Source organism: Balaenoptera ricei, chromosome 7, assembly GCF_028023285.1.
Source record: "Balaenoptera ricei isolate mBalRic1 chromosome 7, mBalRic1.hap2, whole genome shotgun sequence".
NCBI classification, from domain to species: Eukaryota; Metazoa; Chordata; class Mammalia; order Artiodactyla; family Balaenopteridae; genus Balaenoptera; species Balaenoptera ricei.
This window is the reverse complement of record NC_082645.1, coordinates 51,050,065-51,077,673: the sequence shown is the minus strand read 5'-3', so window position 1 is coordinate 51,077,673 and position 27,609 is coordinate 51,050,065. Positions and strand designations below refer to the sequence as shown.

The following is a 27,609-nucleotide window of genomic DNA, read 5'->3' as shown; positions in this document are numbered from 1 at the left end:
TTTATTACTGTTTTGTGTAATCAAATGACCCAACTCCAACTCCAACAGAGGACATCTTGTATAGTTAAGAACCAGTATATCGGCCAGCTAAAAAAACTAACCAAAAGGGCTAGTCAGAAAGATTAGTGTGTAGAGTTCCAAGAAAGATAAAGACAGCTATGGATCTGTCCTCAGAGTTCAAGGACGAAAACATCAGGAAGTAAAAAGGAAACTAATAGGGAAGAACAGTTATGCCTGCCAAAAATTTACAGGCATATATTTATGCCTATCATAAGTTTAGAGAATGCTTGAAGGTTGAAAAAACTTATATTTAAGCACCAATCACTGACAGTGTCTCTTCAAATGGTGACAATTTTATAGAGTATTTTTGTCTACGCAGTTGGGAATTTTTTCATTTTAGTGAATCTTAACGATTTTCAGCCCTTTACAGGGCCATAATGCATCACAGATCATGGGATGGTCATTAATACTGCTCACCAACTATAACTAGTTCTCCCTCTCTTCTTAGTAAAGAGTAGGATATCACTACCTGGCTTTCTTTTAACTGGGTGAGGCCACTGTTGACAAAGAATTGTGAGCAGAAATTATCTGTGCCACTTCCAGACTGGAGTTTTTCATTGCTAGGATGAGACCCTCTGGAGCTCTTTTTCCCTCTGTGGCCACCAGCTATGTTCAAGATGTAGGCGGTTCTATCATCCAGAGTCTCTGAGTAACGACTAGTGCAGTGGTGCAAGCATCCACTGATTCAGGATGGACATGTATCATGAACCATAAATAAACCTTTGTGATTTTAAGCTTTTGAAATTACAGGATATTTTTTCTAGCATAATTTAGCCTATCCTAACTGATACAAATTTTAGCAATTCATACCAGCATCAAGTTCCTAATTAGAATTAATGGTGAGAGTGAATATACTTTTGATAAATATAATAACCTAGTATTTCTTGTCAGGTATAAAAGTAAGGCCATGGTCACATTGTGAATGTCAATATCTCCAAGGATCAACCTCTTGACAGACATTTTGAAATGGGATAGTACTGTGGAAAGTGCATCGGACTAGTTGGGAATAAAAAGAAATCTAGGTTTTGGGCCCTACTCTATATCTAAATTGCTGTGTGACCAAGGAAAAGTCTTTCAACTTCTCTGGGCCACAGTTTTCTCATCTGTAAAATGATGAGACAAATTCAACACATTCAAAACTTGTCCAAGATCACCTAGTCACTAATCTAGTCAAACCAGATCAACTCCAACTGTTCTTGTTTTTCTCCAGAGTCTGTGCCCATTTTCTACCATAATACAATTACTTCAGTTGGATTGATGGACTTTTTTAGCTCAGATATCTTATGCTAAAGCCTATAGTGAAAACAACGGATTTAACATTTAATTTTCGTTCTTGTCTGGAACAAATCTCAAGTTGAAAAATGTTCTGTGTTCTCTCCCTCTCGTCTTATGTTATCCACAGAAGGTGTACCAAGAGAGTGGACACAACTTTTATTAAATCTTCTGTCACCTTATATACTACTCACATATGACGTGGGTTTTCAGACAAAAAGAATAAAAGAAGGGAGTCTTTACAGCGTCACTTATGCTGGTGTTATTTTGACTGAAGAACCTTGTTAGATTTGAAATCTAGTTTCCAGTCTGTTGTGTCGTAAAGAAGAATTAGGGGGCTTCCCTGGTGGCGCAGTGGTTGAGAATCCGCCTGCCAATGCAGGGGACGCGGGTTCGAGCTCTGGTCTGGGAAGATACCACATGCCGCGGAGTAACTGGGCCCGTGAGCCACAACTACTGAGCCTGCGCGTCTGGAGCCTGTGCTCCGCAACAAGAGAGGCCGCGACAGTGAGAGGCCCGCGCACCGCGATGAAGAGCGGCCCCCGCTTGCCGCAACTAGAGAAAGCCCTCGCACAGAAACGAAGACCCAACACAGCCAAAAATAAATAAATAAATAAAATTTTAAAGTACGTTAAGAAAAAAAAAAAAGAATTAGGGTCATAAAAGGGTGTAATTCTGTTTGGTGGACTATAGATTTCTCATTTCTGGAGCTCTGGTACTTTCTGTCATCTTTCTATATAGAATTGCTACTAAAATGTATTTAAAATTTTCACTCAAGAAATCCTGAAACGAGTGTTGATACATTACTAAAAAAACCATATTGTTTCTTAATTACTTAAGTATAAATCTATAGACTGACCCATACAATAATATTGTTTGTAAGTTGTAACAACGCTAATAATAAATTCATTTTTAAATATCCATGGGCTTCTTGATCTATGCAAAATGATCCAACCCCTTCTTCTAAGGGAATTTATAGTTAAATTTTACTTCCAGATAACAGTGAAAATAATTAAATAAGTAACGAAGCATCTACATCATTTTATCTTGGTTCCTTTGAAAGGGAATATTTAGATTAAGAATCTTGAGAAGATATGGGGGGGGGGTGTACATGTGTTTGTGTGTGTGTAAAAACCACCACCATAATCAAGATACAAAACTGTTCCATCACCACAAATGAGCTTCCTTTATATTCCCAATCTTCACCCTGTTTCTTTCCCCTGGTAATCATTAATCTGTTCTTCATCACTATAGTTTTGTCATTTTGAGGATGTTATGTAAATAGAATCATATAGTTTGCAACTTTTTGAGATAGACATTTTTTTCACTAAAACACAATGCCCTTGAGATCCATCCAAGTTGTTGTATATATCAATAGTTTGTTCCTTTTTATTGTTGAAAAGTATTCCACTGTATGGATGTACCAAAGTTTATTTAACCATTCACCCACTGAAGGATATCTGAGTTGTTTATAGGTTTTTGCGATTACAAATGAAGCTGCTATGAACATTCATGTAGAGGTTTTGTGTGAACATAAGTTTTCATTTCTCTAGGATAAATGCCCAAGACTGTGATTGCTGAGTCATATTTACTAATGCATGCTTAGTTTTATAAGAAACTATCAAACTGTTTTCTAGAGCAGTGCTACCATTTTACATTCACACCAGCAATAGCTGAGAGATCCAGTGTCTCTATATCTTCACCAGCATTTGCTATTATGACTTTTTTTTTTACTTTAGTTATTCTATTAGGTGTGCAGTGGTATCTCATAGTGGTTTTAATTTACATTTCTCTAATGACTAATGATGTTGAACACCATTTTATGTGTTTATGTGCCATGTGTATCTCTTCTTTGAAAGGCCTGGTTTTTTGCCCATTTTTCCAATTGATTTGTTTTCATACTGTTGAACATTTAGAGTGCTTTACGTATTCTAGATATAATATTTTTGTCAAATATATGGTTTCCGAATATTTTCTCCCTGTCTGTAGTTTGTCTTCATCCTCTAACAGGATTTTTCACAGCAAAAAGTTTTTAATTCTGGTGAAGTCCAATTTAAAAATATTTTCTTTTCTTCTTTTATTCAAAAGATTGTGTTTTTGGTATCATGCCTAAAAACTCATCTTCTAGCCCTAGGTCCTGAAGATTTTCTCTTATGTTTTCTCTAACATTTGTATAGCTTTATGTTTTACACTTAGATTTATGATTAATTTTGAATTAATTTTTGTATACACTGTGAAGTTTAGATTGAAGTTAATATTTTTTACCTATATGTAGATCTCTAATTGTTCCATTACCATTTGTTGAAAAGACAATTCTTCCTTCACCTTTGTCAAAAATCAGTTAGCTGTACTTGGGTTAGTTTTTCTTAGTTCTCTATTCTGTTCCATTGATCTACATGTCTATCTGAGAAGACATTTTAAAAACAAAAACTCCTTCCTTTAGAATAATTTCTTTCAAACTGGGGGCTTGATCTTTTAGACCAAGAATGGAGACTCTTGTGAGTTCCAAGCAGTTTGGATGGCCAAACATAAGTTATATGCATGGATGGTTTGATATAAGCATAGGTTTTATGAGTATTACAGGAGGAAACATAAGATACTTTCCATAAAAAGGAACCCACAAGTTACAAATATCAAGTTACTAAACACTTCAAGATTCAGTGTTTTATGCCAACTCCAGAATGATGCCAAAAGCTTTAAAAGATATTTAAATGAATATATTTTAAAGATACATAAGTATATCTCTCTTTTCTGTTTTTCATTCCATTTCATACTCCAAAGATAGAAATTAGCAGGTCTAAGAACACACCAAATCCTGTTTTAAGATGTGTAGTCACTGAATATACTGTCAGTTACAAAATTCCTGGTTTCAGTTAATGACCTAAAGTGCTGCAATTTATTCCAGTTTTCAAATAAACTCAGCTGACATTTGTTTGAATAGCAAACCAAAGCAAACAAGAGTCTCACAGGCATGAATGAGATGTGATGGACAATGAAAAAAACAGAAATTGTAGGCCAACTTCATGACATTTTCTATGGGGGAGGGGTGGATTTAAACTCTGTTGAGATTATTTTCATTTCCTTCAGTATGTCTGTGTCTCTTTTCATCCATAATTAACACATTGGAATCTCTTTCTACTAAGCAACAACAACATAAAATAGGTGTTCCCTGAATTCTTTGAGGATTAAGTTGATGATAATCTCCTCTACAATACTCATATTAGAAATCTACAAAATAAAATTCCTCTGCAAATTAGAGATAGATGTTTTCTACAGAATTTAACTTTCTGTTTATTTTATTCTCACTAATTTAGTTTAACTTTTCTAATAATTTTTATTCTCTGATTCTACCCAAAAAGGGAGTAAAGGAGTTACCATATCATCCAAAATGACAGTCTTGGGGGAAGTCATGAATTCTCAAGAGAAAACATCCTTTTTGGGTAGAGTTAAGGATATGGAGGGTGAAGGGGGAACATGGTTAGAGTGGGGGCTGGAGATTAACATATGTAATCATAAAGTACCTATTTCAAGAGGAAAGGGGTATTAAAATACATCCAAACTTAGAGTTTATTGACATTAGCTGTTCTTAATTCATATTATTTTCACACCTCACATTGCACTGAAAAATCCTGATGACTTGACCCTTTACCAATTTTAAATATCAAATACCTCCACATCATCAATAAAATTGTTTTGATGTAATAATCTTTTCCCACATTACCATGTATGTATCAGAGGCCTAACTGCTATCCCTTTCTTTGCCTCTGCTGAGCTCATTTGTGGGAAGCATTTTTAAAGGGCAACCACAGTGAGTCAAGCATGTTGTCTCCACAACTGCACAGCTGTGGTATCTTTGGGTATTTTTCTATTAATAACATTATATGTTATTTATAAGCAGGACATTGTAATTGTGTTGATTTCATTAGCTCTGTCATATGGCTTCTTTTAGGGTTTTTAAAAAGTGAACAGCTGGTTTTCACAAACATTTATTAAATAATTATTATTCAAAAATTTAGCTTCAAAACCTGAAACTTTGCTTAAGTTTTACTTGGCAACAACAGTGGGCATGAATTATTCAAGATGTGATATGTGGCAGGTGCAATGTGCTGATAAAATATCCTTTTTATTTCTACTATTAGGGTAGAAAATTATTAATCCCCCTGGAATGCTAATCAAAAGAAAGAAGTACTTCAAATGGTTATGGTAATGATTTATTAGAATTAAATTGCATTTGAAAAATCAGATGGAGTCATGAATTAACTAAACTTAGTTTTGTGAGATGAACTAGGGCATCAAGAACAAAATTACTTCCACCACTTTAAAACCTACTCCATTTCTAAGTCCTCAGTAAACACGTTCTTTTCTTCCCTGACGTGTTGTGTCTCAGCCAAAATTCATCTACTCTCCTCTTCAATGTCTGTTACTATTTTGATTGTTCATCAGATGTCTCCCAAACCTCAAATACCTGCACTGTGCATAAGGTTCCAGAAGCAGGGCTAAGAACACAAGTCCTATCTAACAACATTAGAGAATACTAATAAGTAACTGGGTCACCTCTCTCACTCTTTATAAATAAACAGCAACATATTTTGATGGCTTAGGATAAACATGTTGTTCAAGTTAATCCATTAGAGCATGATAAAATCCTACCTGCTCGATTGTGGCACGAAAAGAGCTAGATTCTAGCATTGCTCTGCTATCTCCTAGCTTGATGAAGAGTGGGAAAGTTACAAGGAAGTTACTGCTTAAAAGGAATAGATCACCATTTGATCTAGAAGGTGAAAAATCACCAACCATTTTAACAATAAGGGAGTTACTCCTGTCAAAACGCGTATTCCAATCTTACTTCTCAGCTCTATTCTGAGGGATGAGAGTGAAGAAAGAAATATAAAAGAAATGCTTCCAAAAAGTACTTCTCAGCAATTGATTAAAGAGATTCTAACCGGAGCTGTATCGTCATCATAACCACCAGATCTCCTTCCTTCAAGTCAGCCAGGAACACCTGTTTCTTAGAACCAGCTGAAGATGGATGCCTCTAGCCTTAAACAGGGAGGTTTGCACTTCAAATTCCTTATCAACAACTCTTTAATCATGAAAGAGCTAAATGTATAACACTAACTGGTGGAGAATATGATCATATATTGTTTTTCTGTCATCAAAGAAGATGAGCACACATATTATATCCTTGAAAATAATACTTAGTTTTTGATGCAGTTGGAAGAAAAAAATTAGGTAGATGGTTCTTAATCTCAAAATTTGCCAGCTCATATATAAACTGTTTCAAATTTAGTTCTATATTTAAAATATTATAATAGCATCAGAAAGAATTTAATTTATGTAGTTTTTTCATTAAAAAAGGTAATTCACACTGAATAACATACCACCAGTTTAAGGCATTAAAAAACACAAGTAAAAAAATGAATGACTTGAAATAAAACAGGTAAAGGAAATGAACAGCTAGTTCTCAGGAAAACAATAAAAACATATGAGAAGATGTTCAATCTCACTAATAATTAGAGAAATACAAATTAAAACACTGAGATTTATTTTGCATCTATAAAATTAGCCAAAATTTTTACAAGTTTGATGATTTTGTGTGGCAAAGGTTTGGGGGAAATAAGCATTCTCATACATTGTTGAGGGAAGTATAAACTACCAAAACATTTTATGAAGGCAATTTTGCAATATCTATAAAAGTAAAAAAAAGTCTGCTCTCTTTGACACATAAATTCCACTGCTAAAAATTCACCCTACATGAATACCTACAAAATAATCCCAAAATATATGTGTAAATGATTATTGCAGCAATGTTTACAGCAAAAAAACCCCAAAGCAACCTAAATCCCTATCAAGACTGGCTAAATAAATGAAAGTTCATCCATAACTAAATGTGATGCAGTCATTAAAGAGATTAAAAAGATTGAGTAATCTGTATTGATAATATGGAAAATGATCCAAATATATTAAGTGAAAAAAGCAAGGCATGAATGCAGTATATAATACCTCTTATGTAAATATAAAAAGGGCATACATTACACGCAGATCTAGGCATTAAAATTTTTATGAAAAGATGTACAAGAAGCAATTAATAGTGATTACCTTTGAGGAGAAGTACTATGAAGAAGAGTAGAGCAATATTCTTGCTTTTTTACCTTTCTATGATTTTTGAATTTTAAATATTAGCAGTTAGTTTTATTTTTTTAATGTTAACAGAGATGAACTAGGTGAAAGCCATTTTTATCTTCTTCTATTTACTTTTAGTATATTTTAAATAAAAGAGAGCTACAAAGACCACTTAAACTATATCAAACAAGAATTAACCAGGCCAGTATTATTTATAATATTACCGTAATTGAACATTTAATTCCACACTACCTCTGGCTAGAGTTAAGGCAATGATTAAATGCAAGACCTGAGACTCTATTCCTAAGGTCTACTGAATCTACATTTCAACAAGATCCCTGGTGATATGTATTCACATTAAAATATCGGAAGCAGCAGGTAAAAGACAACCCTAGGCGTGCCCGCAGTTCCTAGTGCACACCTGTATCACAGCATTCATTATACAGTACTTAACAACTTTGTTTACTTATCTAAATCCTGCATTAGAGGTGAGGTTGTTAAAAGCAAGATCTAAGGTGTTTTTTTCTTTTTTTTTTTAATTTTTTTTTTTAATCCTCATTCTTTTTTTTAAAAAAATTATTTATTTATTTATTTATGGCTGTGTTGGGTCTTCGTTTCTGTGCGAGGGCTTTCCCTAGTTGCGACAAGCGGGTACCACTCTTCATTGCGGTGCGCGGGCCTCTCACTATCGCGGCCTCTCTTGTTGCGGAGCACAGGCTCCAGATGCGCAGGCTCAGTAATTGTGGCTCACGGGCCTAGTTGCTCCGCGGCATGTGGGATCTTCCCAGACCAGGGCTCAAACCCGGGTCCCCTGCATTAGCAGGCAGACTCTCAACCACTGCGCCACCAGGGAAGCCCTAAGGTATTTTTTTTCTTTTTATTTTTTTCTTGTTTTTCGTGTGGCTTGTGGGATCTTAGTTCCTCAACCAGGGATTGAACTCGGGCCCTCGACAATGAAAGCACAGTCCTAACCACTGGACCGCCAGGGAATTCCCTAAGATTTTTGTTGTTGTTGTTCTATATCCATTGAACCTGGCACACAATAGACCATAAATGTTTGTTAAATAAATGAGTAAATAAGCAAGAAAGGATGACAGCAATTCATCAATTACATGGCAATATGGAAATATTAATTACAAATGACATAAAAAGTAATTTCTTAAAAATTAATTTTAAAAACCACTATGTTTACATGTATATATATCCTAGAAACACATTACAAAATATTTTTACCCTCAACAAATAGTATATAAATTCAGGACTCCAACTAAAGTCTCATAATGTTTGCCCTTTCTTTTAAAAAGTCCCATATAATATCACCAGTTGGGGCACAACCTAGCAGTTGAAAAGATAGAAATAGATTACTGTTAGATATCTACTGTTTTCCTGATGACACGCAAATTATGCTACTGTTTAAGACTGCGGCTGCTGCTGGTTCTGCATCACTGTTTACTCTAATTACAGCCTTCAGGTTTCATCCTGACCCATATCCCGTTATAGGATATGCCCAGGCCAGATGAGCAATTTCAGAAATCAGCAGCACTGATGGATGTTTGCAAAATTGTGGCATTAGATATCTCTCTTTCTAATAGCATGAATATTCTTTAGTATACCTTCATCCTTCAACAAAAAATATCCTCACCTGGCTGTTTCTCGCCATTCAGCATCCTCACCTTCACGCCAGCAAATCTCATCCAGTTCCGTAAAAAGGTCATGAGGGATGTGTTCCTCATCGTCATCCTCAGTCCCAAGAATAAACTGTACCCGCTGTGACGGGGTGTCTATGGAAATCAGAGACATGGACATGCACTATCACGACTCGGAGCTTGAAATGTCCCAGTCACCGCCTCCAACACCACTCCAAACTCACCTCTCCCCTGCCCCCCACACTGCAGCACGCAGCCAGAGTAGACTCGGGAAATTAAGACTAAATTTGGCATTTTATTAAGTCTAGTATAATGCGGGATCATAAATATGTAAAATGTAAATATGTAATGTATCTATATTATCAAAGATAAAGTCAAATGTGATGATTATTTTGGATTACTTATAACATCATGGAAACTATTTCTACATCTCTCTTATACACACACTCATTTTCTTTCATCACATATGCTACCTTTTATGGTAATATTCATAAGAGTAGACTATGATAAAATTCACTTATACTAAAACTGTGCTGAATATAATTCACCAAAGAACTCCCTTGTGATGCTTCTTTGTAGTCACAACCTTATCCCTCTCCTAACCCCTGGCAACCACTAATCTGGTCCCTACTGCTATAGTTTTGCCTTTTCCAGAATGCCATGTAAATGGAAACATACAATGTATAGCTTTTTGAGACTGTTGTTATTCACTTATCATAATGCCTTTGAGATTCTAAGATTTATCTGTGTCACTGAATGTATCAGTAATTCCTTCTTTTCATTGCTGAGTAATAGTCCATTGCAGGAATGTACCATAGTTTTCTTATCCATTCACTTGCTGAAAGGTATTTAGTTTACAATTTTTTCAATTATGAATAGAAGTGCTATAAGTATTCTTGTACAGGTTTTTGTGTGAACATAAGTTTTTATTCTCTAGGGCAAATACCTAGGAGTAGGATTGCTGGGTTACCTGGTAAATGTGTTGTTCAATCAATACATTCGTGATGAAAATTATAAAATTTTATTGAATGATGTAAAAGTAGACCTAAATAAATGAATAAGTTTATATTAATGGGAAAGCCCAATAGTGGAAAACCATCTTGTAAATTCAATGTTATTCCAGTAAAACATCTGGTATTTTCAAACATTTTTTAAAACACAAAAGAATGAGTAAATCAGTAACAAGCAACAGTGATTACTGAAATCTATAATATTAAATACTTTGTGAAAATAAACCAATTAATCAGTAACTTAAAGGATTAGGTTATAATTAAGTCACGACTGAGGATTTCAGAAGTCAAAAGTGAAAAATATACATATTACATAAAACATAATATAGTGTCATACTTTCTGTATCAATATATGTTTGTGATGGGGCCCTAGCCTCTGCCTACGTTATTAGCTTTACCTTCTGCCACTCTTCCCCTTGCAATTCCATTCTGGGTACCTTAGCCTTCTTTCAGATTTTTAAAAATACCATGCTCCTTCCCACTTCAGGGCCATCGCACATACTGTTTCCTCTAGATCTCCTATATGTCTTTCAGCATCTATTTCACTGTAATATGCTTCAGCAAGCCTACCTAATCAGCCTCATAAAACACAAACACACGTATAAGCACACTCATATGCAATAATTAAGTCAGGCACCTGTTATCTTAACTCATAGCACTCTATACTTCTCCTTGCTCTACTTATCTCAATTGCCATTTAAAATTTACTGTTCAATAACAAATTAAATACTTTAAATAGAAAATATTTCCAGCTGCCAGAATTAGTCTCTTAGAAGGAGATAGGATCTAGTCCCTAAAGAAGAAATTATGCATGCAAAAATACTTTTCAAATTATAAAGCATTATATAAATATTATTAATGATGACTGATGCTGATGCTAGCGGTAGTGGGGATGGTTACAATGAAATATAGGCCTGTCAAAATAGAGAGGTTTAGAATTGAAGCACGGAGAATGAGAAAATAACAGTGCCGTTAATTAAAAGAGGGTTGTAACACGGGTAAGCCTTGAAGGCACTAAGTGAAATAAGACAGCGAAAGGTAAATACTATATGATCTCACTTACATGTGGAATCTAAAAAAAAAAAAAAAAGACAAGATGAAACAAAACAATAAAACAAAACAAAAGCACCGAACTCATGGAAAAAGGGATCAGATTTGTGCTTACCGGCTTTGGTGGGGAGGGGGGCGGGGAACTGGAGGAAAATGGTCAAAAGGTATAAACTTCCAGTTATAAGATAAATAAGTCCTAGGGATGTAATGTACAACATGATGACTATACTTAACACTGCTGTATGATATATAGGAAAGTTGTTGGGTAGATCCTAAGAGTACTCATCTCAAGGAGACATTTTTTTCTTTTCTTTTTATTGTATCTATACGAGATGATGAATGCTAACTAAACCTATCATGGTAGTCATTTCACAACACATGTAAAGCAAACCATCATGCCATACACCTTAAACTTATACAGTGAGGTATGTCAATTATTTTTCAATAAAACTCGGGGAAAAAAAGGGTTGTCAGAATGAGGAGCCAGTATTGTAGGCTGAGAGCACAAGAGACATCTTTTAGATATGCTGAGTTTGAGGTGATTATGGTTCAAACGTATAAAGATGGTCACAGGAAACGTGGATATTTGATTCTGGAAAAGACGACAGGGTCAGAGGTAAAGACATGGGTTGCCTTTAACTAGAGAAGTCATTTGATTACAATGGATGAGGACTCAAAAATGAAAGAATAGAGAGAGAAGACTCAGCAACAGGGGAATAATAAGGTTTAAGATTTAGGATGAAGAAGAGTTAAAAAAATCAGAAGAGGATTAGGTAGATATGTAAAAGAATTTATACATTAAACAAATATATAGGGGCTTCCCTGGTGGCGCAGTGGTTGAGAATCTGTCTGCCAATGCAGGGGACACGGGTTTGAGCCCTGGTCTGGGAAGATCCCACATGCCGCGGAGCAACTAGGCCCGTGAGCCACAACTACTGAGCCTGCGCGTCTGGAGCCTGTGCTCCGCAACGAGAGAGGCCGCGATAGTGAGAGGCTCGCGGACCGCGACGAAGAGTGGCCCCCGCTTGCCGCAACTAGGGAAAGCCCTCGCACAGAAACGAAGACCCAACACAGCCAAAAGATTAATTATTTAATTAATTAATTAATTAATTAAAAAATATATATATATAATGAGCACCTTCCATTGGTCAGGTGAATTAGACAGATATAAACAGAAAAAAACCCTCTGTCCTTATAAAGCTTACATCTGATGGCGAGAGTAGTACAACAGGGGCCAAGGTAGAAAAGGATTTCAAGAAGAATAAGAAGTCAGTAATGTCAGATGCTGTAGAATCAATGAGGCGAACTAGGAGCGAGAGGATTTGGACAGCTTAATGTTCAACAGCACTGGAATGCCAGAGACCGTATATTACTTTTACAATCAGAAATAAACAAACTATCAATATTTCTTTTGGAATACAGACCATATTTTCAACAAATGGTTAGTTAAAATCAAACTTACAAAGTTATCTGAGGAAAGCCACTAATAGAATCATAACTGGAAATAAGCAAGTTCCTTTGCAAACTTTCATCTTTTCATTGTTAGCTATGTTACTCCTACTGCTTTAATTACTCACATATGAATTAACCAGGGTCTTAGATACATTTTTCCTAATAATCAGTGAAAATACTCTCCTTTCTGTAGGCCCTGTCCAAAAGTTCTCTATTTTTCAGGCCCTTTCTGGAGAATAGTCAAAAATATGTTGAGAAATATACTTCTTATAACAACAGAACAAGTATAATGATAGAAGTGAATTGGAAAATTCCCTTTTACATATATGATCTTACTGTCATGAAAACCACAGGCCTCATACACAATGACATTTAGATCAAGAAAGCAGATTCACTAGATGTTTACCATTTTGCATTTCTGAATTATAAGTGCTTTTCTTCTTCTTTATCCTTGTTATAGTTCAGATAAATCAATATTCAGATTATCTTCTGAAATCATGAAATAGTGACAAGTTTAATGGTTCTGTTCCAAATTGATGTCTCCAGTCTCTTTGCAGCTCAGTATTATTTTCCATCTTCATTTGAACTTTAAAATTTTGCTCATATTATTTGAATGTCCTATATAATCTATTCATTTGGATTCCTATATTTTAATTCATTTTATAATTGAAATAATATATTTATTATTAATGCTAATTAGTTAATTTTGTTATGGATTGATAAAAAGAACATTTCAGCTGAAGCATCAAGAACCAACAGGTATTCCTCTCCAAAGGGGACGTGAGACTACATGCAGAATTTACAAACTATGTTCCTAAAAACCTAGTTATTTAACTCTAACTCTTTACCCATGCTAAGGCTATAAAAAGATCATAAGTTGAAAATAGCAGATACATTCTGGAAAGAATTTCTTCAAAGAAAGCTGTAATGTGAGTCCCAAGTTTCCTTAATCCCTTACAAAAGGAGGGGAGTAGGCTGTCTGCCTCTCCCACAAGACAAGTGAGTAGTGCTCTAGGGCATCATGAATTTCACATGTCTCCCCGCAATGGACTGGGGTATGATTCCTCCCTGAGAAACAAAGTCTGCCTAGCTGCTGATGGCTGAGATTGCTGCTGTGAATAACATGCACTCCAGAATATACCAGGGCAATGAGTGTGTACATGTCTTCTGTGAATCATATATGGGCTGCACCTGTGAGACAGAGAGTCGGAGAGAAGCAGAGAGACAGAGAGAGAGAGAGAATATGCAAGACAGAGAGAATGTGGAATGTGGGGTCATCTTAGATGCTGTCCAAGAGGCTGCCATGGCGTAATTACAAGACTTTAGCAGGGGGAATCCATCACTGTAGCCGAATACCTGGTGGATAAGGAAGAATAAGTAATAAGGCAGAAGAGAGTGCAGGTAAAAGAAAATGAGTCAATTTAAATCCTTGCTAAGCCTAGAGAGTATGACATCAGCTTGTAAGACTACCAGCTAAGTAAGAGCTTTCCTGCCCCATTCCACTTAGTTCTTTTCATTTCCTATGCTCCAGATCTGAATGGATCAGAAACTAGAGTTAGAAAGATGATGGAGCATCTGGACGAAGGAGAAGAAGTTCAGGGTAGGAGGGGAAAAAAGCACCTACATTCTCTGTTCTCAACTGGAGCACCCCTGGGCAAGAGAGGGAGGCAAAAGGCCTTACAGTTAAAGCAAGTTCAAAGTTTTCACTATTACATGAGACTAAATATTTTAGTTACTTATTAGAGGACTTCAAGTTACCTACGAGTGACTAGAAAGGCTGGAGAACCCATCAGAGTTTTCATTCAGGAGCAGAATAACAATTAGATCCACTGAGTAAATACAAAGGGATGGTACAAGCCAGAATAGAGTTACTTTATAATTAAATCCCACAAGTAGTGTTCAGTCAATATAAAAGTTACAAGAATCCTAGAAATGATTATAGTTCTTTCATATTCATAAATGAGTCCTTCAAACTCAAAACTAACAACCTGATCAAAAAATGGGCCAAAGATTTTAACAGGCAACTCACCAAAGAAGATATACAGATGACAAATAAGCATATGAAAAGATGCTCCACATCATATATTGTCAGGGAAATGCAGATTAAAACAATGAGATACCATTATGCACCTATTAAAATGCCCCAAATCCAGAACACTAACCACACCAAATGCTGGCAAGGATGTGAAACAACAGGAACTCTCTTTCACTGCTGTTGGGAATGCAAAATGGTATAACTCCTTTGGAAGACAGCTTAGCAGTCTCTTACAAAACTAAACATACTTTTACTATATGGTAGAGCACTGCAGTCCTTGGTATTTACCCAAAGGAGTTGAAACTTATGCCCACCAAAAGACCCTGCACACAGATGTTTATAGCAGCTTTATTCATAATTGCCAAAACTTGGAAGAAACCAAGATGTCCTTCAGTAGGTGAATGGATAAATCTATTATGATTCACCCAGACAATAAAATATTATTCAATGCTAAAAAAAATTAGATAGTAAGCCATGAAAAGACAAGGAGAAATCTTAAATGTATATTAGTAAGTGAAAGGAGCTGATCTAAAAAGGCTACATACTGTATGATTTCAACTATATGACATTCTGGAGAACTATGGAGAGAGTAAAAAGATCAGTGGTTGCTGAGGGTGGGAGTGGGATGAATAGGCTGAGAACACAGGATTTTAAATACTCTGCATGATATTATAATGACAGATATTGTCATTATACATTTGTCCAAACCCATAGAACATACAACACCAACAGTGAGCCCTAAGGTAAACTATGGTTTTGTGCATGATTATGATGTGTCCATGTAAGTTCATCCTTGGTAAAAAAATGTACCATTCTGGTGAGTGATGTTAATAATGGGGGTGGCTATACCTGTGTGGAGCCAAGGAGTATATGGGAAATCTCTGTACCTTCCTGTCAATTTTCATGTAAACCTAAAACTGCTCTAAAAAATAAAGTCTTTTTTTTAACATCTTTATTGGAGTATAATTGCTTTACAATGGTGTGTTAGTTTCTGCTGTATTAACAAAGTGAATCAGCTATACGTATACATATATCCCCATATCTCCTCCTTCTTGTGTCTCACTCCCACCCTCCCTATCCCACCCCTCTAGGTGGTCACAAAGCACCGAGCTGATCTCCCTGTGCTATGCGGCTGATTCCCACTAGCTATCGGTTTTACATTTGGTAGTGTATATATGTCCATGCCACTCTCTCACTTCGTCCCAGCTTACCCTCGCCCACGCTGTGTCCTCAAGTCCATTCTCTACTTCTGTGTCTTTATTCCTGTCCTGCCCCTAGGTTATTCAGAACCTTTTTTTTAGATTCCATACATATGTTTCAGCATACAGTATTTGTTTTTCTCTTTCTGACTTACTTCACTCTGTATGACAGTCTCTAGGTCCATCCACCTCACTACAAATAACTCAATTTCGTTTCTTTTTATGGCTGAGTAATATTCCATTGTATATATGTGCCACATCTTCTTTATCCATTCATCTGTTGATGGACACTTAGGTTGCTTCCATGGCCTGGCTATTGTAAACAGAGTTGCAATGAACGTTGTGGTACATGACTCTTTTTGAATTATGGTTTTCTCAGGGTATATGCCCAGTAGTGGGATTGCTGGGTCATATGGTAGTTCTATTTTTAGTTCTTTAAGGAACCTCCATACTGTTCTCCATATTGGCTGTATCAATTTGCATTCCTACCAACAGTGCAAGAGGGTTCCCTTTTCTCCACACCAGCATTTCTTGTTCGTAGATTTTTTGATGATGGACATTCTGACCGGTGTGAGGTAATACCTCATTGTAGTTTTGATTTGCATTTCTCTAATGAGTACTGTTGTTGAGCATCCTTTCATGTGTTTGTTGGCAATCTGTATATCTTCTTTGGAGAAATGTCTGTTTAGGTCTTCTGCCCGTTTTTGGATTGGGTTGTTTGTTTTTTTGATATTGAGCTGCATGAGCTGCTTGTATATTTTGGAGATTAATCCTTTGTCAGTTGCTTCGTTTGCACATATTTTCTCCCATTCTGAGGGTTGTCTTTTCATCTTGTTTATGATTTCTTTTGCTGTGTAAAAGCTTTTAAGTTTCATTAGGTCCCATTTGTTTATTTTTGTTTTTATTTCCATTTCTCTAGGAGGTGGGTGAAAAAGGATCTTGCTGTGATTTATGTCATAGAGTGTTCTGCCTATGTTTTCCTCTAAGAGGATTATAGTGTCTGGCCTTACATTTAGGTCTTTAATCCACTTTGAGTTTATTTTTGTGTACAGTGTTAGGGAGTGTTCTAATTTCATTCTTTTACATGTAGCTGTCCAGTTGTCCCAGTACCGCTTGTTGAAGAGGCTGTCTTTTCTCCATTGTATATTCTTGCCTCCTTTATCAAAGATAAGGTGACCACATGTGCGTGGGTTTATCTCTGGGCCAAAAAATAAAGTCTTAAAATACAGGGCATCTCAGTTTTTAAATTTTTTAATTATTCCCACCAATGTGCAGCACTATATCTTATATATGATTACATATATTCAAGAAATTATAAGAAAGGAAAAAGAAACTACTTTTATATAGCATATTTGCTGCAGGCATTAGTAAAGCATTTCTCTTTTAGAATGTTAATATATGAGATATGGTTTATTGCCAAATATTTTAAGAAATTTGTCAAACTAAATTTTATAGCAAAATGAATAAGAATTGAGTCAATAGCCAAGTCTCCTGCTTAACAACCTCTTCAAAAGAATATGCCAATTTCTTAGATGTAACACGAATGTTGATTTTGAAATGAGACTGACAGATTTCCATAAATATCAAATGTACTTAAGGAAATCACAGTGCAGCATATACATTTATGATTTAATTTATCTGAAATAAGAAGCTAGTATTATATTTTTCCTAAAAGTATACTATCTGGGTGATAGTAATATATACTAAACCCAATCACATCAGAGTCAAATGAAATGCTTCTTGACAGCCTGTTACCTCTGTGGCTGGTTCTTCTGGACAAAAAAAAAAAAAAAAAAAATTAAAAATAAATAAAGTCAGTGCTTCAAACAGCCGTAAAAAAGAGCATAAGTTGCAATTTTAGAGTTACACTAAGAAATCAATTAAATTTTTCTATTAGACCTACCCAGTGTGACCAGACATAGCAGTTTTGTGTTTCATGACAGCCTATTCTAACTACTCACTCACTTGTCAGAAACCAAATCCCAGAGTAGCCTTGCCTCAACATTGGTATTACGTTTCTCATGCTTTTGAAACAATTTCTCTCATCACTGTTTTCAATGACTTATTTCAGTTTACTCTGCATCAGTAATCTGGGTATCTATAAAACTTACCATGCATGCAACCCCCCAAACTCAAGTACTATGTGCAGGAAGCTTGCATTTAAGACTTATTAGTATTTCCCCTAATAAAGCATGAGGATCACTCATCACAACATAGTCATTAAATAAACATGAAGAAATAAGACCCTCATAGTTATGAATAAAGAGGATTTGAAAGTCTGAGGTAGGGCATCATATGTTTAAAAGACTTCTCGAAGACACAATGATAACAGCATAGGAAATAATAATTTATTAAAGTAGGATAATCTATTCATGGACAAGAGGTATTTTATTTGGGTTTTAAACAACATATGACTCCGTGTATCTGGCTTTTCATTCTTTAGAGTAGAAATGATTTTATAGGTATTAGGTTATGCTCACAAAAGTCTTTTTATGATCATCCCGTCAACATAATTTTAATGTCTTAAAGAGAGGCTCAGATTATGTTTCAATACAGCAAATATTCAAAATGTGTTATTCAATGACTTTTTAAATATCTATGCAACTTAAAATTGTATGACATAAATCATGTAAATTATAGTAATATCACAATCGGAAAGAATTTTTCTAAGCATAAATATTTCTCCTATGTTGATAGGTATTTTATTTATTTTTAAGATAGCCACTGAAAACATAGATCATTGTAATACACACTGTAGCTAAGACTATGATAGATTAAGATAAGGTTCTGTTTCTGTATTTAGTAAAATATATAATGGAAATAAATTACAGTGTGGAGAAAGCTGCACTAGGGAATAAGGGTCTCAGCCTCTTAGTATCTTCTTCTGGAATTTGTAGATACATCAAAAGACACCATTAAAAGAGTGAAAAGATAAGCCACAAATGTGAGATAATTGAGACACGAAAAACCAACAAAAGACTTATGTCCATAATATATAAAGAACTTCTACAAATCAAAAAGAATAAATGATCCAATTTAAAAAAAAAACAAAACAAGCATAAGACCTGAATAGGCACTTCATAGAAGAGGCTATCCAAATGGCCAAAAAAGCACATGCAAAGTTACACAACCTCACTGGTAATCAAGAAATGCAAATTAAGATAATGACATACCATTATGCCCCTCATTAGATGGTTAATGTTAATAGAATGAAATTGTCAAGTGGTAGTTAGAATGTAAAACAACATATGCTCTCACACTTTGCTGGTTAGAGTGTTAACACGTACCCTATTTTGGAAACTGTTTGGCATTATCTACTAAAGTTGAAATACACATATCCTATGACTCAGCAACAAATAATTTCATTCCTAGGTAGAGAAATGCATATGTGCACCAAGAGACATATACAGAAATGTTCACAGCACTGTTCTTCATAGTATCTCCAAAAATTAAATAACCTAAATTTTCATTAATAGTAGAATGCATGGTATATACAAACAAATGAGCACTGTACAATAACGAAAATGAATAAACCAAAGCTACAGCTAAAAACATTGGTGAATCCCACTAACAACACAGTGTTGAACAACAGAGACACAAATACCTCCTGTATGACTTCGTTTATAAGAAGTTCAAAAACAGGCAAAACACCCAATGTAAGAAGACAGACTAGAGGTCCTTTTGGGGAGAAGGGAGAGAGTCGTGACTGGGAGGGAGGACAAAGGGGGTTTCTGGAGTGCTAGCCAGGACAATATTTACACAGATGTTTCTTTGTCATAAATCATTGAGTTGTACGCTTATGTTTCTATGTTTTAACATTCATAAATACTTGTGTTATACTTAACATAAAATAATTTTTTAAAAAACTCATTGATATTCTTATATATCAGCCAATTGGGAGTTAAATAGGAACAAGAAGCTATTGCCATCAATAAACAGATTTGAAGTTATGTTTTCTGTATTTGCTTCATTCTTCCTAAAATGTGTACACAATTTATCATCTAAGAATGGAAAAATCCCAGGTCTAATTCAAGGGGTGCGCTAATTTATACAGTACCTTTGAGTACCATATTTTAAATAAGCATTTAATAAAGTAGATGTCTTTAAGATTTATTTCTCGTGCTTATAGATTAATTATAATTTATACACTCTTGTCATCTCTCCTGTTACATTCTTTGTTGGGAGGCTGAGGAGCAAATTAACATTCAAGTGTTCTGAATTTCTCTCACTATCTTTTATATTTTCACTGACTTCAAGCTAATGCTTCAAACTTATTTTTAAACAACTCAACCATGTTCCCGGTTGAAAATATAATTTAAAATTATATAAGGTGAATGAAAGACAATATTAAAAATAACAAGATGCAAAGTTTTAGCAGTATTCTGTCATCAGGGAATTGATTACAGTAGGAAGAAAAATTAATCATCACAATCTTATACAAACAATTGTGTTAAGTGCAGTAACAAAAGTAGGTTGAACTTATTTGCAGGCATCAGAAGTTTTGTATAATCAAAGTATCACCACCACCATTACGACACAGTCAAAAAGCTGGGTCTATATTTGGACTCACCTAGAAATCACATTCCAACCATGGGATCTGGTGGACTAAACCCAGCCATTGCAGGCCTGTGACATGAGCATAATCTCTTTGGCTACGGTGAGGCCTGTTCAGTTTTCCCTGGATGCAGCACTGATACAACCAGGTTCCTAACAACACTGCCTTACATGATTGGGTTATATAATAAAGTGGGATTCTGTGGCTGTTTCTCGTATATTGGAATGACAACATTTCTGAGTGCCAAAATTCAAACATTTACACTAAAATCTTTTTGTTAAATTGATCCTTGCTCCAGAAATACGGGTCCAAATTATTCCGTGTCTTCATAAACCCATACTCCAATTTACAATATAAAAGCTCCAGGATCCCAGCAGAGGAACCTGATGCTTCCTTACATTCTCCTCTATCTCATACTTCTTTGGAAGTTGAATTCTTTATAATTTTAAAGCACCTGTAGGAATGTCTTCCAAAGATTTTCTTTGAAATCTTTCCAAGTAAAATAAGTATTTCTTAAGTAGTCAGAAATTTTCTTCGAAGGCTTCAGCATAGTAATCTCATATATTCACTCTATGCTCAGTATCAAAGCCCAAATCAAGTGGGATGGTGTTCATAACATGGTTTCAGTCTCAGCATGTAACTGAGTACTTGATTATCAAGGCACTTAAACTGACTGTGGAATAGGAATAAAGGCAGATCATTAGTCCTGAAGAAACTTTAAAAAGTGAAATATAGGAGGTTCTACTGCTTAGCGACCACTAGGGTGCCAAACCTTTGTCCCTGATAAAACAGATCTTAGGTCTAAATGGCAATAAAGATTCGCAGATGGTTGGTGGAGGAAGGAATAGGTGGCATCCAAAAATAGTGGCTGACACATCAGTGGGAGAATCTGGGCTACCTGGCTTATTGCCAAGTTTCCCAAATTAAAGAGGCAGGACTTTCTTGAGATAGATCAATGGCTCTTGATCCTAGCTGGATATTAAATCACCTGGGATACTTTTTAAAAATACCACGACCTAGGAAAACACCCAAGATTAATTAAATAAAAGCCTTTGAGCATCAATATTTTTTAGAAGCTCCTCAGATGAGTCTAACATGCAACAAGATTTGACAAGCAATATTCTAGAGTTTGTCCAATTTTAATGTGCATATAAGTTACCAAAAGTTATTGTTAATACACAGATTCTGATTCAAGAGGTCTGGGATGGGGCCTGAGAGTCTGTATTTCTAACAAGCTCAAATGTTATGCTAATATTGCTGGCTCATGGACCACACTTTTTTTCTTTTTAATATTTAACATTCTTTATTCGATAAGTACATTTTAAAATTCTCTTTTCTTCTACTTAATCCCTTGTTATTGAGTCCCAGCCTTCCAGCTGACTCTGAACTATTTTCTTTATAAAGAGCAGTAGTATAAATGTTTTTGACCATGAATGCCATTACACAGTTTGCACCCTCATTCATCATATCCTTACCACTACCTTTTGTTTTAGTCCAGCCACTTCTCCCACTTCTGCTACTTGAGTCCAACCATAATAGGTATTTGTGCTATTCCTGCTCCAGTGTCTTTCATTTTTTTAAACATCTTTATTGGAGTATCATTGTTTTACAATGTTGTGTTAGTTTCTGCTGTATAACAAAGTGAATCAGCTATATGTATACACATATCCCCATATCCCCTCCCTCTTGCGTCTCCCTCCCACCTTCCCTATCCCACCCCTCTAGGTGGTCACAAAGCACCGAGCTGATCTCCCTGTGCTATGCGGCTGCTTCCCACTAGCTATCTATTTTACATTTGGTAGTGTATATATGTCAATGCTATTCTCTCACTTCATCCCAGCTTACCCTTCCCCCTCCCCGTGCCTTCAAACCCATTCTCTACTTCTGCATCTTTATTCCTGTCCTGCCCCTAGGTTCGTCAGAACCACTTTTTTTTTTTTTTTTTTTTTTTTATTTATTTATTATTTTATTTTTGGCTGTGTTGGGTTTTCGTTTCTGTGCGAGGGCTTTCTCTAGTTGCGGCAAGCGGGGGCCACTCTTCATCGCGATGCGCGGGCCTCTCACTATCGCGGCCTCTCTTGTTGCGGAGCACAGGCTCCAGACGCGCAGGCTCAGTAGTTGTGGCTCACGGGCCTAGTTGCTCCGCGGCATGTGGGATCTTCCCAGACCAGGGCTCGAACCCGTGTCCCCTGCATTGGCAGGCAGATTCTCGACCACTGCGCCACCGGGGAAGCCCCCACTTTTTTTTTTTAGAATCCATATATATGTGTTAGCATACAGTATTTGTTTTTCTCTTTCACTTCACTCTGTATGACAGACTCTAGGTCCATCCACCTCACTACAAATAACTCAATTTCATTTCTTTTTATGGCTGAGTAATATTCCATTGTATATATGTGCCACATCTTCTTTATCCATTCATCTGTCGATGGACACTTAGGTTGCTTCCATGTCCTGGCTATTGTAAATAGAGCTGCAATGAACACTGTGGTACATGACTCTTTTGGAATTATGGTTTTCACAGGGTATATGCTGAGTAGTGGGATTTCTGGGTCGTACAGTAGTTCTATTTTTAGTTTTTTAAGGAACCTCCATACTGTTCGCCATAGTGGCTGTATCAATTTACATTCCCACCAACAGTGCAAGAGGGTTCCCTCTTCTTCACACCCTCTCCAACATTTCTTGTTTGCAGATTTTTTGATGAAGGCCATTCTGACTGGTGTGAGGTGATACCTCATTGCAGTTTTGATTTGCATTTCTCTAATGATTAGTGATGTTGAGCATCCTTTCATGTGTTTGTTGGCAATCTGTATATCTCCTTTGGAGAAATGTCTATTTAGGTCTTCGGCCCATTTTTGGATTGGGTTGTTTGTTTTTTTGATATTGAGCTGCATGAGCTGCTTGTATATTTTGGAGATTAATCCTTTGTCAGTTGCTTTGTTTGCAAATATTTTCTCCCATTCTGAGGGTTGTCTTTTCGTCTTGTTTATGGTTTCCTTTGCTGTGCAAAAGTTTTTAAGTTTCCTTAGGTTTCATTTGTTTATTTTTGTTTTTATTTCCATTTATCTAGGAGGTGGGTGAAAAAGGCTCTTGCTGTGATTTATGTCATAGAGTGTTCTGCCTTTGTTTTCCTCTAAGAGTTTTATAGTGTCTGGCCTTATATTTAGGTCTTTAATCCATTTTGAGCTTATTTTTCTGTATGGTGTTAGGGAGTGTTCTAATTTCATTCTTTTACATGTAGCTGTCCAGTTTTCCCAGCACCACTTATTGAAGAGGCTGTCTTTTCTCCATTGTATATTCTTGCCCCCTTTATCAAAAATAAGGTGACCATATGTGCATGGGTTTATCTTTGGGCTTTTTATCCTGTTCCATTGATCTATATTTCTGCTTTTGTGCCTACTGGCACAAAATCAATATACTGTCTTGATTACTGTAGCGTTATAGCATAGTCTGAAGTCAGGCAGCCTGATTCCTCCAGCTCCGTTTTTCTTTCTCAAGATTGCTTTGGCTATTTGGGGTCTTTTGTGTTTCCAAACAAATGGTGAAATTTTTGTTCTAGTTCTGTGAAAAATGCCATTGGTAATTTGATAGGGATTGTATTGAATCTGTAGATTGCTTTGGGTAGTATCGTCATTTTCACAATGTTCATTCTTCTAATCCAAGAACATGGTATATCTATCCATCTGTTTGTATCATCTTTAATTTCTTTCATCAGTGTCTTATAGTTTTCTTCATACAGGTCTTTTGCCTCCTTAGGTAGGTTTATTCCTAGGTATTTTATTATTTTTGTTGTAGTGGTAAATGGGAAATGTTTCCTTAATTTCTCTTTCAGAGTTTTTGTCATTAGTGTATAAGAATGCAAGAGATTTCTGTGTATCAGTTTTGTATCCTGATACTTTATCAAATTCATTGATTAGCTCTAGTAGTTTTCTGGTGGCATCTTTAGGATTCTCTATGTATAGTATCATGTCATCTGCAAACAGTGACAGCTTTACTTCTTCTTTTCTGATTTGGATTCCTTTTCTTTTTCTTCTCTGATTGCTGTGGCTAAAACTTCCAGAACTATATTGAATAATACTGGTGAGAGTGGGCAACCTTGTCTTGTTCCTGATCTTAGAGGAAATGGTTTCAGTTTTTCACCATGGAGAACAATGTTGTCTGTGGGTTTCTCATATATGGCCTTTATTATGTTGAGGTAGGTTCCCTCTATGCCTGGAGAGTTTTTATCATATATGGGTGTTGAATTTTGTCAAAAGCTTTTTCTGCATCTATTGAGATTATCATATGGTTTTTATCCTTCAATTTGTTAATATGGTGTATCACATTGATTGATTTGCGTATATTGAAGAATCCTTGCATTCCTGGGGTAAATCCCACTTGATCATGGTGTATGATCCTTTTAATGTGCTGTTGGATTCTGTCTGCTAGTATTTTGTTGAGGATTTTTGCATCTATGTTCATCAGTGATATTGGCCTGTAATTTTTTGTGTGTGACATCTTTGTCTGGTTTTGGTATCGGGGTGATGGTAGCCTCATAGAATGAGTTTGGGAGTGTTCCTCCCTCTGCTATATTTTGGAAGTTTGCGAAGGATAGGTTTTAGCTCTTCTCTAAATTTTTGATAGAATTCACCTGTGAAGCCATCTGGTCCTGGGCTTTTGTTTGTTGGAAGATTTTTAATCAATCACAGTTTCAATTTCAGTGCTTGTGATTGGTCTGTTTATATTTTCTATTTCCTCCTGTTTCAGACTCAGAAGGTTGCACTTTTCTAAGAATTTGTCCATTCCTTCCAGGTTGTCCATTTTATTGGTGTACAGTTGCTTATAGTAATCTCTCATGATCCTTTGTATTCCTGCAGTGTCAGTTGTTACTTCTCCTTTTTCATTTCTAATTCTGTCGATTTGAGTCTTCTCCCTTTTTTTCTTGATGAGCCTGGCTAATGGTTTATCGATTTTGTTTATCTTCTCAAAGACCCAGCTTTTAGTTTTATTGATCTTTGCTATTGTTTCCTTCATATCTTTTTCATTTATTTCTGATCTGATCTTTATGATTTCTTTCTTTCTGCTAATTCTAGGGTTTTTTGTTGTTCTTTCTCTAACTGCTTTAGATGTACAGTTAGGTTGTTTATTTGAGATGTTTCTTGTTTCTTGAGGTAGGATTGTATTGCTATAAACTTCCCTCTTAAACTGCTTTTGCTGCATCCCATAGGTTTTGGGTCATCGTGTTTTCATTGTCATTTGTTTCTAGATTTTTTTGATTTCCTCTTTGATTTCTTCAGTGATCTCTTGGCTATTTAGTAGCGTATTGTTTAGACTCCATGTGTTTGTATTTTTTACAGTTTTTTTCCTGTAATTGATAACTAGTCTCATAGCATTGTGATGGACCACACTCTGAATAGCAAAGTTTCTAGAACACTGGATCTCAACCTTGGTTGCACAGTTGAATCACCTGGGGTACTTTTTAAACATACCTATGCTTGGGTCCCACCCACAGAGATTCTGACTGGTATGGGATTTGGCCATCAAAATGTTTTTAAATCTCCCAGGTGTAGGCAAGGTTGAGAACCACTGTTCTAGAAAAACTGACATAATGTATCCAGCTATGGAAAAAAGAATAACATGACAGAGGCAGAGGGAACAAGCTTATTTTGTTTGTTTACTAAATATTTCTAAGTTAATGTGAATGCTGTTTATTTTCTCAAATACTAGAAGTATTAAGAAACTCAAAGTAACCATTAAAGCTTATTCCAACAGATATTCCATTCCCAGAGTCTAAGAGGGAGTCTCTCCTAACTATAAACAGATGAAACTGGAGTAAGAGAAGTCTACCCAGTTGTCTCTTTGTTATACTCCCAGACTCAACTTCATGAAGCAAAAAACCCTGAAAACATGGGGGACACTTTCACACCTCCCCTTCTGCCCACTGACTCAGAGATGACCATCCTTCTATCATGCTGGTGCAGGATACCCAGAGTACTTTTCTTTACACACTCCCATCAATCATTCTACCTCTGGCAGAAGTACATGGTGTTTGGGGAAGTTTGATGCCCATAACTATACACAGCGATGGAGACAAAGAGCACACTAATGGCAGTGCCTCTCTAAGCCACCTTAGGATATAGCTGGACATACATAGTATGGATATATTTTGCCTTGGAAAAAGGTGAGTAAAAATAAAAAAAACTGGCAGCCTGTAAAAATACTATAAATCAATGGAAAGTCAAAATAATCTTGATGGCCCAAAAGAAGATCATACCTCTGAAAATTATCTACTTCAGAATCAAAAGAAAACGTCCAGAAATAGTGGGGATCATCAATAGACTAAAAACACAGACTCTATCAAGCAGGAAAAACAAATACTAATTAGGAAAGGACAGGAGGAAATGTAAAGAAAATCAGATGAGATAAGAAAGAAACTTAAGAAAACTAAAGATGCAACAGCAAAATCAAAACCCCTAATAGAAGTAGTAAAATGCAGAACCGATACTGCAGATAATCAAATGAATAATTAGAGACTAACTTTAAGCTACCAAAAAAAGGACAACAAGCAGATATCATAAATCCAACATGCAGATATAATTCACAAAGAAGAGACCAAAGTAAGTAGAACAGAATCAGATAAGACAGGAAAATATTCTCTCAGTGGAAAAATATCAGTGTATGCAGACTGGAAATGCTTTTTAACGTACTCACCATTAGGTCTATCTTAGCAAGTTTTCTTAAATAAAGGGACACAAAAAAATGTCTGTAAGCATTCAAGCTTAAAAGACATAAACTTAAAGAATGAAAAAACAGAGAGACAAATTTTTCTTCAATACTTAGCAAAACCAGATATTAAATAAAGCAATATCTATGGAGTATTAAAAGTAAAATTGTTCGCCCAAACTTCATATGCTAACTTACCTTATATCTGAATACAACTGAATGGGGAAATGTGGGTTTGAGGCAGCTGCAAGGATAGATGATGAGAATAATCCAGTTGAGAAGAAGAAGTCAACTAGATTATAAATTGTGTAAATTTCAAGGTGGGAGGGAATAGGAGATAAACATAATTGAAAAGAAAACTTCCTTATTGCATTATGAGGAAAAAACAGTTGCAGATGTAGGTATATGTTTATGTTTGTATGTTTCATAGGAGGGAAGTTGAGTTAATTCTTTCTGGTGACATATTTTCCTTTTGAAGTAGAAAGCATCTGCTAGGTGACCGTGA

General features: G+C 35.7%; 1 protein-coding gene across 3 annotated transcripts in view; it reads right to left on the bottom strand.

The window, feature by feature from the left end:
* SLC4A10 (solute carrier family 4 member 10) overlaps nt 1-27,609 on the bottom strand; it is a 217,035-nt gene that overhangs the window by 131,498 nt on the left and 57,928 nt on the right. For all 3 annotated transcript variants that reach the window (XM_059927980.1, XM_059927982.1, XM_059927981.1), the window contains exon 4: nt 9,098-9,236. In XM_059927980.1, coding sequence (XP_059783963.1) covers nt 9,098-9,236 — 139 coding nt within the window. The remainder of the gene's footprint in view (nt 1-9,097; nt 9,237-27,609) is intronic.